This window comes from Hippichthys cyanospilos, chromosome 15, assembly GCF_059441005.1.
Source record: "Hippichthys cyanospilos isolate Australia breed blue-spotted pipefish chromosome 15, RoL_Hcya_1.0, whole genome shotgun sequence".
Classification (NCBI taxonomy): Eukaryota; Metazoa; Chordata; class Actinopteri; order Syngnathiformes; family Syngnathidae; genus Hippichthys; species Hippichthys cyanospilos.
Window position 1 is genome coordinate 2,899,899 of NC_142383.1, and position 12,602 is coordinate 2,912,500.

General features: G+C 39.4%; 2 protein-coding genes and 1 long non-coding RNA gene across 4 annotated transcripts in view; 2 read left to right on the forward strand and 1 right to left on the reverse strand.

The window, feature by feature from the left end:
• On the forward strand, positions 1-8,918 carry chsy3 (chondroitin sulfate synthase 3). The gene is made up of 3 exons (XM_088435218.1): positions 1-1,066; positions 4,074-4,357; positions 5,610-8,918. Exons 1-3 carry the CDS (start codon positions 499-501, stop codon positions 7,173-7,175), a joined length of 2,418 nt encoding a protein of 805 aa, XP_088291344.1. The 5' UTR covers positions 1-498; the 3' UTR covers positions 7,176-8,918.
• LOC148411363 (uncharacterized) overlaps positions 2,462-12,602 on the reverse strand; it is a 10,459-nt gene continuing 318 nt past the window's right edge. The window contains exons 1-3 of one of the 2 annotated variants that reach the window (XR_015867975.1): positions 12,591-12,602; positions 4,061-4,234; positions 2,462-2,840 (exon numbers count right to left, since the gene is read on the reverse strand). The exon at positions 12,591-12,602 is cut by the window's right edge and continues 318 nt beyond it. This is a non-coding gene — a long non-coding RNA (uncharacterized LOC148411363). Of the gene's footprint in view, positions 4,235-12,590 lie in introns of both variants that reach the window. The other variant, XR_015867974.1, reaches the window with a different exon arrangement.
• sptlc1 (serine palmitoyltransferase, long chain base subunit 1) overlaps positions 9,846-12,602 on the forward strand; it is a 21,368-nt gene continuing 18,611 nt past the window's right edge. Inside the window, exons 1-3 of the mRNA XM_088435219.1 lie at positions 9,846-9,924; positions 11,430-11,537; positions 11,630-11,724. Coding sequence (XP_088291345.1) covers positions 9,868-9,924; positions 11,430-11,537; positions 11,630-11,724 — 260 coding nt within the window. The 5' untranslated portion in view covers positions 9,846-9,867. The remainder of the gene's footprint in view (positions 9,925-11,429; positions 11,538-11,629; positions 11,725-12,602) is intronic.

Here is a 12,602-nt window from a genome sequence, read left to right on the forward strand (position 1 = left end):
TGCTCTTGCTGTTGAACGCGGAACAAAATGATGGTATTGGCAAGTTACCACCTACAATCCATGGAAACAAGCCCCGGTGGAGAAGACGTGGTTTAATCGACTACACCTCGATCAGGTTTGAACTGGCAAGTGCTTCGGCGATCAGGTTATATACTCTATAAAACTGATTAACCCTCAAACGACCCTGTCGTTGCTATTAGCTGTAGAACATTGAACGACGTCTCAAGAATTGCGGCTTGAGAGTACATTACTGTGCTATTGTGGCAAATTAGCACATCGCGTTACGGAGGCAAACTGAAGATGGAATTGACTTCAAGACAAAAGTGATATATAATTCTATTGAACAATGCTATCAGAAGTGGAAAGTGTGTCTTTCCACATTTGGTAGGACACCTCTGGTGATGCTGGATGTCCATACACGTCAGCACCTTTCCAGACAACGACAGCATTGATACAGCCTCACTTTATCCAGCACAGGTTTAAATTCTTAGAAGAGCCATGCATTTGAAGTCAAGGAGACAGTGGACGACCGTTCTATTTGGTGTCATTCTCGGATTCACCGCGTGTTCTTGGTTGATAGTACCCCAAGTTTTGGAGCGTAAACGCAATGGATCCCCACTGTGTTCGCTCAAAAGTGACTCCGCAGTCGGGAAAATGCCCGGAAAGACTGCAGCCGTCGACGATTGGGGCAGTCACGTTTTGAAAAAGGAGGCGAACGGACAATCCAGTCGAGGGAACAGTAGTGGAGACCATGGAAGGCTCTCGAGCCGACCGAAGCAGTTCCTCTTTGTGGGCGTGATGACGGCCAAAAAGTATTTGGCTTCTCGAGCTGTGGCCGCGTTCAACACCTGGGCGAGTTCAATTCCCGGCAAGGTGGAGTTCTTCTCGAGTGCGGGCTCCAACAACGTGGACCTTCCTGTTCCTATCCCGGTGATCTCGCTTCCAGGCGTGGACGATTCTTATCCGCCTCAGAAGAAGTCATTTATGATGCTGAAATACATCCATGATCACTACCTGGACAAATACCAGTGGTTCATGCGAGCGGACGATGACGTGTATATAAGAGGTAATTATGCTTCAGTTGTGTGCGTGTGTGTGCGCGTGTCAGAGAGGGGGGACTGTCAAAGCTATTGTTTTTGTTTCCAGCTTTTGTACCCCCCCCCCCCCACACACACACACACACACACAAAACCCCCAACATTTACAATAATTTTGTCTATGTGGCCCTGCTAATCTAAACATTCAAGATAATCTTGAATCTTAGATTCAAGACTTGTATTGTCAAATGTATAATAGCACAACACAATTAAATTCTTCTGTTCACTTCCCGGAGCAGGCTACAATCCACACAATAGAGCAAACAATGTGATAATGAAGCACTAATCAAGGAACAGACTCACACTGAACATGTTATGGAGTGCAGGAAACTACTGTATATACATATGAGGATGATGGTGCAAAATAACATTTAGTGCAAAATGTTATGTAGTTAGCTTTCCTGCAATGTGCAAGATTTGTAAGGTAAGGCAGATAAGTGCATGAAGGATTCGTCAACATGGCATTCAGATTGATGTACGCTATTTGTTTGTTTTTATTAGGGATGGCCATTTTGCTGCCAATTTAATAATGACATCACAGTTGCTCAGGTAACAACTATTGATTGAGCTGTTTTCTGATTTTGGTCATGTGATGTTTGCAAGCTGAGCCATGATTGGTTATTTCCTGAGTTCCAATCAACTGTGATGCCATTATTTTCCAACAGCAAGTGGCAAAGAATCAAAGTCAAAGTCAAGTTTATTGTCAATTTCTTCACATGTGCAAAGAATGCACAAGAACAGATGGAATTTGCTGTTGAATTTATATTCCAAAATACAATTTTTGGTTAGATTTATTATTATTATTTTTCAGTAGCAAATCTTCAAGTTACAGTATGTTTATATATACTACTTGTTTAAAAAAAAGTGCAATAAATAGATATGTTTCACCAAACATGATGAATAACCGTGATTAATAATCACGATTGCATTATTGACCAAAATAATCATGATTATTATTTTGGCCAAAATCTCGCAGCCTTACTATCAATTATACCGTATTATTCGGATAATAAAGCACACAAAATTCTTACATTTTCTCAAAAATCTCTAGCATGCCTTATCAGCTTTGCTTTATGCATGGATGACACATTGAATTTGGATAAAATTTTACTCTTTTGTTGTACTAGTGTGTTTCCATTGATATGCAGTTATGTGCCTTCATAATCCGGCGAACCTTACAACCCAGTGTGCCTTCGATATCGGCATTTCTAAAATCAGACTTGTTGTTTGAGACTGTGCCTCATGTTTCCTTTTGGTCGAAAAATTACAGTAGTTGAAATAGCCTCAGACAACAAACCTATTGGTCCCTCTGTGAAAAATCAGAAGTCAGTTGCCCCCTGAACATAAAAGCAATAACTGGATAATTATTGAAACACTGCTTTATTTAACTAGTCTTTCTCACTGCGGTAGAGGAATATTGGGCCACTCTTCTTCGTAGAATTGTTTCTTCTCTGCCATATTGGAGGGCGTTCTGGCATTAACTGCCTGTTTCAGGTCACACCACAGCATCTCAATTGAATTTAAATCCGGGCTTTCGCTAGGCCGCTTCAAAACCTTAAATGTTGTTCTTTTTGAGCCATTCTGAGGTGGACTTGCTGGTGTGTTTTGGATCGTTGTCCTTCTGCATTATTCAAGAGCGCTTGAGTTTGAGGTCACAAACTGATGTCCGGACATTCTCCTTCTGGATCTTCCGGTAAACAGCAGAATTTATATTTCCATCTATCACAGTAAATTGTCCTTGTCCTGAGGAAGCAAAGCAGCGCCAGACCACCACACTGCCACCACCATGTTTTGCTGTTGGTATCATCATCTTTTTATTAAATGTTGTGCCATTTTTACACTTGATGTAATAGGCTGGCCTCCCATGGATTCCATTTTTGGCTAGTGTTTTGTTTATAGTGGAGTTCAGAACACTGAATTTAACTGAGGCCAGTGAGGCATGCAGTTCTTTTAGTGTTTTTCTAGGTTCCGTTGTGACCTCCTGGAAGTGTTGTAATCACACTTTGAGTACTGTAATCTCCTTTGTTTGACCACTCTTAGGAAGGTTTGCTAACATTTCCAGTTTTCTCCATTTGTGGATAATGACTTGGAAATGACTTTGTGACCTTTTATAGACTGACAGATTTTAGTCACTTTTTTCCCATTTCTTCTGGAATTGTTTTGGGTCATTGCATGATGAGTTTTATTTACTTGGTATTTTGTGGCCTAGTCACAGTTGCTTTGTGATTTAATGGGGGGGTTACATTTTTTTCATTTCAAATAGATGTGCATTTCCTCCCCTTGTTAAATAACATAATTCATAATAAACACAAAAATTAACATAAATAATCAGTAATCAAAAAGTAGTATAAATAAAACTGCATCTTCTATATTATTTGGTTGTCTGAGTGTGATTATTAAAATTGGTTTATTGGAATACATACAATAAAACCTTTGTGTGCGGTAAATATGGAAAACACTATCAAGAAGGAAATAGGAAGGAAATACAGTACCTTTTCACAAATGCATGCAATGGCAGTTTTTTATTTTTTAATTGTCTTCTTGATTCGTAGACATTCTAACCACTACAATTGAAGACAGAAGCCTCGTTATTTGATCAAGTTTTGTGTAACGACTAATCTTGGCGGTTTTAGCCACTCAGCTGTGTGTGGGATGGGTCATGTTTTTAAAGTGGCGTGGTGGAACAATGAATAAATGATGAGGTCGGATTGATGATTTAGATTTTTCCCGTTTGTTGGCAACTTCAACTGTGAACACGATAATCAATGCATAGTTAGCGGGTAATGGTAAAGACTTGTATCATACAATGACAGAGTAAGTGATGGCCCAAAATAAAGCAATCTACTGCTATTGTATTTGAGTGTAAGGTTTTCTCCCATTTGACTGTAAACTACTGTACTGGACTACAAGTATGTTGTTTTCATATGTTTTCTTTAAGGTCTCAAAATTACCCTTCTCCTTACCTTCACCCTCTAGGTGAGAAGCTGGAGTTGTTTCTGCGTTCTCTGAATAGCAGTAAGCCTCTTTACCTTGGCCAGACTGGCCTTGGCATGCCAGAGGAATTGGGCAGACTGGCGCTTGAGCCTGGGGAGAACTTCTGCATGGGTGGACCAGGGATGATCTTCAGCAGGGAGGTGCTACGCAGGATGATACCACACATTGGTACATGTCTCAAGGAATTGTACACAACCCATGAGGATGTCGAAGTGGGCCGATGTGTACGACGCTTTGGGGGGACACAGTGTGTGTGGTCCTATGAGGTAATGTTTTTTTTTTTTTTTTTTAATTATGTATACTGTTTTTCTCCACCTCTCAGTTGGTTCAATCAACAAAATTCAAAACATCCACCCATTCATTTTATGAATCCTCACATGGGTCACAGGCTTGCTGGTGCCTATCCTAGCGGGCTTTGGGCAGTAGGCGGGGGACACCCTGAACTGGTTGCCAGCCAATTGCAGGGCACACAGAGACAAACAACCATTCACGCACCCAATCACACTTAAGGACAATTTAGCATGTCCAATTCACCTGCCATGCATGTTTTTGGAATGTGGGAGGAAGCAGGAGTGCTCGGAGAAAACCTACGTGGACTCGGGGAGAATATTCAAACTCCACACAGGAAGGCCGAAGCCAGGTGGTTTAACTGTGAGGCAGAAGTGCTACTTATTGCGCCACCAAGCCACCCAAGAAAAATTAAAGATTCAAAACAAAACAAAAAATTCTAAACAATACAATGAAATTAATTGACGTTGCAACATTGACCACACATTTAAATTACTTTGCTTTTTTTCATAGTAATGTTGGTATAAAATTTATATTATAAGTTTTCAATGACTGGTATATGATACACTCTACATAATTACAAAATTTAGCCTGACTGTTAAGGTGGGTCAACCATGTAGCTGTGGTTAAAAATGTCATCGTTGTGTAAGGTTGCAAAAAAAAAACTATATCAGAAAAACATAAAATAGTTATTTATCTATTCAGTCTGTATTATTTAGCATTTAAGGTTCCTTTTGTTTCTATTTGTTTACTTTTTGTTGCATCTGCAACATAATAGCTATAATTGATCACAAAAAAATCTTAAGCAAAACTGATTAAGATATTGATGAATAGGGATGGGCCGAGATCTTGTAAAACGAGATTAATATGCCACAAGATTTGTCTTATTCTCAAAGACTGTCACATGACACATCTCTTCTTATGGAATTTGTGTCTCGTCTTATACTTATCGGTACCGCTACAGGGGTTTCTTGGGCTAAGGCAGAGTCCTGTTTCTATGGTGGTGATATAACACAAAGTTTTATGGAAGTCATATGGCACCGTAGTCCACCATTGACCTACGCTAACACAGTTTTGATAGAAAGCAGGCATAATTTGCCTTTTTATTTTTAAACTACTGTATATGTAAGTAAATTTGATTTTCCCGGAGGCATGGGGAGGAGGCCGGAGCTGACGACAGTTGAGAGCCGTGGTGTGTAAATTCTTATTATTTTGGAATTCTTTCCACAGATGCAGCAATTATTCTATGAGAATTACGAACACAAGAAAGGTTTCATCGATGAGCTCCACAATAGCAAGATCCACAACGCCATCACGCTACATCCCAACAAATGGCCTGCTTACCAGTACAGACTCCACAACTACATGTTGACCCGTGAGATCTCAAGACTTCGCTACCAGACCATTCTTCTTCATCGGGAAGGCCTGACTATGACTCGCCTCAGTGACACGGAAATGTTGTGGGAGGACCAACAACTTGGAGGACCACCGTCATACATGCGCTATCAGCCCACTGACCGAAATGATGTCATTGAATGGGATTTTCTAACGAGTCGCCATATTTATTCTGCCAATGAAAACAAAATGCCCCGCCAAAACCTTGGAAATGCTCTTCGAACTGCGTTAGAAGATATTATACTCCAGGTCATGGAAATGATAAATGAAAATTCAAAAACTCGAGGCCGTGTCATTGACTTCAAAGAGATTCAATACGGCTACTACAGAGTCGATCCATTGCATGGGGCTGAATACATCTTGGACTTACTGCTTCTGTATAAAAAACACAAGGGACGTAAATTAACCGTCCCTGTGAGGCGTCATGCGTACCTCCAGCAGTCCTTTAGCCGGCCTTTCTTTCAAGAAACTGAAGAAATAAATGTGGCTGACCTTGTGACCGCTATCAACTCTGAGTCCCAGGCCCTGTCTTTTCTACCCAACTCTCTGAAGTTCCTGTCTCGTTTCCAGTTCTATGAGTCAACCCGGGACATATGGGAGAAAAGCCAAAGAAAAATTAACATCCTTGTTCCCCTGTCTGGACGCTATGACACCTTTGTCCGTTTTATGGAGAACTTTGAAAAAGTGTGTTTGATACCCAAGCAAAACGTGAAACTCTCTGTGATTTTGGTGGACAATGAGAGCAATGAGAACAAAGGAAAACATCTTCACTTGATCAAAGACTACAACAGGAAATATCCCAAAGCTGATCTCTCAGTCATTCCCATGACTGGAAACTTTTCCCGTGGGTTTGCTCTCGAGCTGGGCTCTTCACTGTCTGACAATGACACTCTACTCTTTTTTTGTGATGTCGATGTTATCTTTAATGCCAATGCCCTGCAACGCTGCAGAGATAACACTGTTCAAGGGAGCCAGGTCTATTTTCCTATCATATTTAGTCAGTATAACCCGAAGATAGTGTATGCTGATAAGGCCCCAAGAGAAAATAATTTTGTTCTCACCAAGAAAAGCGGCTTTTGGCGTGCATATGGATTTGGAATAGCCTGTATCTTCAAGAGTGATCTGTTAAAAGTCGGTGGATTTGACACTTCAATTCTTGGCTGGGGGTTGGAAGATGTCGACCTTTTCACAAAGGTCATCAACTCTGGTTTAAACGTGTTGCGAAGCCAAGAGCCAGGGATTATACATATTTATCATCCTGTTCACTGCAACTCGAGTCTCGATCAGAAGCAACTCAAAATGTGCCTTGGCTCCAAAGCAAGTACTTATGCTTCAACAATGCAGCTAGCAGAGATGTGGATGGAGAAACATATGGGACTGTATAATAAAACTGTATCCTGACATTTGCGCCCATGTACATGCCACCGTAAAAGTTTACCTCATTCCTACAGCGCCATCAGCAATGGACTATATATACTGTGTACAGTATGTATGTGTTGGCTGTGGGGTTATTCTCTGGACAATGATTCCGATGAATATTCTCTCTCTGTCACTCTCGCGCTTTTTTTTTTTTTTTACAGCCAAATTATTATAAGCAGATCAATTTCAGTTACAAAAATTAAGGAATACGCTATATTAAAGGAAGTGGGACTGGACAAATCCAATCTGGGACTCATTTCACATGAATATGTTGTCCATTAAGTTTGTACAGTTGGGATTTGTTTTTTGTTTTTTTTATTGAGTGTGCGCAATGTTGATGGCCTGGTGTTCAAAATCTATTTCAATGATTCAGCGTTTTTGTGGGCCTACCTCTATATCTGTGTTGGATTTTTTTCAGAATTTTTTAAAGCATCTATTTAAAAGCAATCCAAAACGTATTTGTCGAAATAGAGTTTTGTATGTTACGATGATATGAAAGTGGTATTGTTTGTCTGTGAGACAATAATGTAATAAGCGATGATAGTATGATAGGGCTTGATTTATTGTCCATCCATCAATCCGTTTTCTGAACAGCTTATCCTCACTAGAGTCTCCCCAATTCATTTTCCATGTGTAGTTGTACAGGTATTTTTAATAATTAGCGTTGGACATTTTTGGCTTTCTCATTATTTCATTATTGATATTTGTGTCTACAGTCCAATTCATAACCGATTCTCGCTTCAAAACGATTTTCGATTCGAAATGATTTGATTTTTATTTCAAGCTATGGCTGTGAAAAAAATCATCACTCCAGTCTGTATTGCAAGACAGAATGACATTTTAAGACGTTATGGTATCTTTTTCTTTCTTTCTTTTTTTTAATATCGTTGTTCTGATATCATTTTTTTTGTCCCCTGATCAGATTCTGTTACCTGGCTGTGCCGTATCGGCTGGTACCGTAGCAATACCCCTGTATTGGAGATTTTGTCTTTAATATTAAAAAAACAGCACACTCACTTGGATGTGGTCAAGCACTGCCTTTAAATAATGTTTTATGAAAAACTTAACTAATAATTCAGAGTGAGTCAAGCAGAACTTTTTTTTATTGCCTACCCAGTGTAGGCGAAGACAAAGAAAGAAATAAAACTCTTCTGAAACCAAAGATATATATATATATATATATATATATATATATATATATATATATATATATATATATATATATATATATATATATATATATATATAGCAGGAGAGCAACAAAATAAATAATATGTAAGTGATATCTTTCAGAAATATGATAACATCCATCTGAGATAATGTCATCGATTAACAGCATGGTGTGTTAAAATCTGATTAGAAAGAGCAACCGTGTCAGGTTGTCAACATCAAAGTGTGCAGTCATTCACGACTATACGCCAGCGAACACAATCTTTTCAAGAGTTAGGTGAAGGAACAGAAACTGCAAAATCCAGACTGTTTTACGGGCATTGTCAAAGCAACTTGGGGTACAGCAAATACCTGAATGTGGCTGTAGGCTGATTTCCTTCATCCTATACAATGTGTTTTGATGCTGTCATTGATGCAAAACGAAGCCAAACAAATTACTGAGGTCATATTACTTTAACACATTTTTCTGAAGGTCAACATTTTTGTCTTTAGATTCTTTTTATTGTTGCTTTTCTACAATAAGCAAAAATAAAACCAATAAATGCTTGAACATTTTCACTGTGTGTGTGGTTAACCAGTACAACATAAAGGTTTATCTTATATGAAATATTTAGTGGGGGTCGTCATTCATTAGAGTGGTCGTCTCTCAGCTGAGAGGCTTTGGGTTCGATCCCCAACCATCAAGACCATGTCGAAGCGTCCTTGAGCAAGACACTGAACCCCCAGTTGTTCCTGATGCTGCGTCGTCAGTAGGTAAATGACTAGTTAGTGTAAAGCGATTTGAGTACCCAAGGTAGAAAAGCGCTATATCAGTGGAAGTCCCAAGTCCAGGGGCTTGGTCATCAAACCCTCAACCTCTCTGTTGGATGATGACCACTTTACTATTGAGCCATACTGCTGGTAATTATCATAGTTTAAGTGAATTAAAGTATTTGTTTATTTTGACATCATATGGGGTTCCAGCTCACGAAACTATTAAAACAGGATTTAAAAATATGAGTGATGAAGTCAGACCAAACTTTACAGAGTATTTTTTTAACTCAGAATCATTTACTAAACTCAAAGCACTTACACCGGTTTTTATAAAACATTTGATAACTGTTGGATGGCAAGGCTCAACGGCTGAAACACTAATGACATGTAGACAAATTTTGTGTGGAAATACAAGCATCATCGATTGAAAAAAAAAAGAGCTCCTTCTGGCTTGAGAGTTGGTGTACTTGAGTTACTGGTTTTTAAGGATCTGGATCGTACCTTTAAGGCCGAACCCTAAATTTAACTATCAGAAATGATTGCCTAACTTTACCCTAACCTTTACCCCAACAAAAGTCAAACATATACTTTAATAGGGGGTCTTGAACCTCAAAACGATATCTGAATATGTGAGGACCGCCAAAATAGTCACTTCAAAACGTCGCCACTATGTTGGTAGAAAACTCAAAACGGTCTCAAGTATAGATACATGCGCGCACACTGATGACGTTACAGGAGGAAGGAGGTAAACATGATGGCGTCTGGGCAGCAGTGGGTGTTGGTGGAAATGGTGCAAGCGTTGTACGAGGTACGTTTTTTTCTACTGAGCAGCACTTTTTGTCTTTCGAAATGTATGAGATTTGTGTGTTCTTCAACCTACGGATGTCAAGCTTTGGAAAACGTTACGATGTATGTAAAGTAGTTTCAAACTTCCGGAATCGAGAAGTACCTGGTGGCATTGAACCACTCAGCCAATCGCGCACTGAGCTTTTCGGCTCTTTCAACGCCGAAGATCATGTGGATATTTCTTATTACTTACAACAGTTTCTAACGACGTGACTGGAAACGGCATGAATGTAGTTCCTCCACTGTGTGCCAGTACACGGAGGTCAACATGTAATTTAAAGTAATGCGGAAATTGTCCTTTCGATTGTCCAATTTGCGTGGACAAAAGCCATTTGTTATACAATTTGTTGTACAAACCGGAAAAAAAAACAAGGATGCACACGTAATGTGTTATTGTGCATCTTGACATTGTTACTCTTGCGAGGAACATTTTTTGTTTTTAAATTGCATGGTGGCACGATGGAGAACTGGTTAGCACGTCCGCCCCACATGCCGAGGTTGTAGGGTTGCTTCCGCCTCCGGCCTTCTCCGTGGAGTTTGCATGTTCTCCCCGTGGCTCTGTTGAATCTCTGGGAATTCTGATTTCATCCCACGATCCAAAAACAGGCATGGTTGATATATTGGACACTACTGTATGTTCACAATGCAGCCTGAAGTGACCCAATTCCTTTTTTTTTTCTTAGCCCCTATGTGTCCTGTATTTGACCTTTTCATAGCAGTGTGAATGATACAAATCGAATATTTTTAAAATGCGACCCCGCCCACGGTGGTGTGTGGTCCTGAAACTGATCTGTTTTCGATCTTTTGCCACGTGACTTCAGTCAGAACGGCCAGGTCGCATTCATCGGACGTTGAATATGATCAACAAGGGACAAACGTCACAATTCTGTGCTCAAAAAGGCCGAAGCAGGTTGGGAAAAACCAAAACAATAATGGTGGACGAGGTGGAGACAAAGGCATATTTGTCTCTTTTGTTTTTGACCCAGCTCCATAAAATGTCATGGTAAACAAATAAACTCACACTTCCCATCCTTAATTTCCTGCTTAAACATTTACTGTTTGTGAGTGTGAATGGTTGTTTGTCTTAACGTCTCTTGCAATTGGCTGGCAACCAATTCAGTTTGAGCCCCGCCCACTGCCTAAAGACAACTTGGATAGTCTCCAGTACACCCAAGACACTGCGGGGATAAGCGGTCAAGATGATAGATGGATGTTGTTTTCCAGTTTTGGTTGATATTGATATTGACATTGATATTGGAACTCTGCCTTTACAGCCAGCAAACAATTGTTGGTGCAGCATTGCCTTGCTCATTGGCACCTCAGCCAGTGTAATGAAAGGTTTATCATAGCTAATTGGCAAAGGCATCCCCATTTACCAAGCAGCTCTCATGAAAATATCCACTCTGAAATAAGAAAATGGTGATATCACAGCTTCTGCAAAATAATGTCGAACTATGTCTTTTATAGGCACCATCATATCACCTTATTTTGGAGGGTATTCTCATTTTATGGATAATCAGGCTGATCTTCTCCAAAACATACAGGCTCCATGAGACGAATAAACTGACTGAAAAGGTAAAAAATATGTGTATGGGAGTGCGCGCGCACGCACATGACCACAGTACATTCCTTTGAACTTTGGGGTTAATTCTTTGATGGTTTTACAGGAAAAGGAAGATCTTATTGAGGAATGGCAACCTGAACCGCTCGCTCCCACTATTTCCAAAGATTCCGCCTACATTACTTATGATGTCGTCACAGGGTAAATATTTGGCAAGCTCAGACTTGATTCTAAAAGCAATTTTTTTTCTGTACTTTTTCTTGGGCTCGTTGTACACGATCCTGTGATTTCATATCAGTTGCGGATAAATGTTTTCCCTTTTTCTGGCCTCATTGCCTCATATAAACACCCGGATAAGAGCTTGAAAAAAGATATGTGCCCCAATTCTGTGTTGAAGGATATTACAGCCATGTATGTATGTGTTAAGTGATGATGGCCATATTGTTGTGCTATTCACAAATTCATGCAACTCCATGATGCCTTGCATCATCAATGCATGAGTCACAAATGAGCAGTCCAGGGCGGTAGCTCGTCATTTGGTTGCCCAAGACAAACAGACCTCCCTCAACTAGTACATGAGCTCATTTTTTAGTTACTGGCATTTATACTTCTTTTAAAATCTGTTATAATTAGCTTTAAATTTACAGTTTAAATTTGTTCAACAAAGACTTGTCATATAATTGTAGTCAGGTAACGTAATTATAATCTTTCTTGGGCATTATTATCTGGCAAGTGAACATTGCAACACTTCTACAGTAATTAATAACATCATCCATCATTTTCAATCATTTTTATGTATATTCAAAGATTATTGTTTAAAAATATCGCTCATAATACTCCTCTCTTCGTATATTTTGGACAGTAGAACTTCACAATGAAATCATATTTGCAGCCAGAAATTTTTCATAACAGGGGATTTTTCACCATAGCAAATCCATGTCTCGGACGTAAACATAAAAAACATGTTGTGCAATCTACAATCTGACTGAAGTAAAATATAAATAAATAAATGAAAAAAAAAAGAAAAAAGAAATTGCCAAATCTACAATAAGCATTCGGTTTCTTACCTACATCAATTT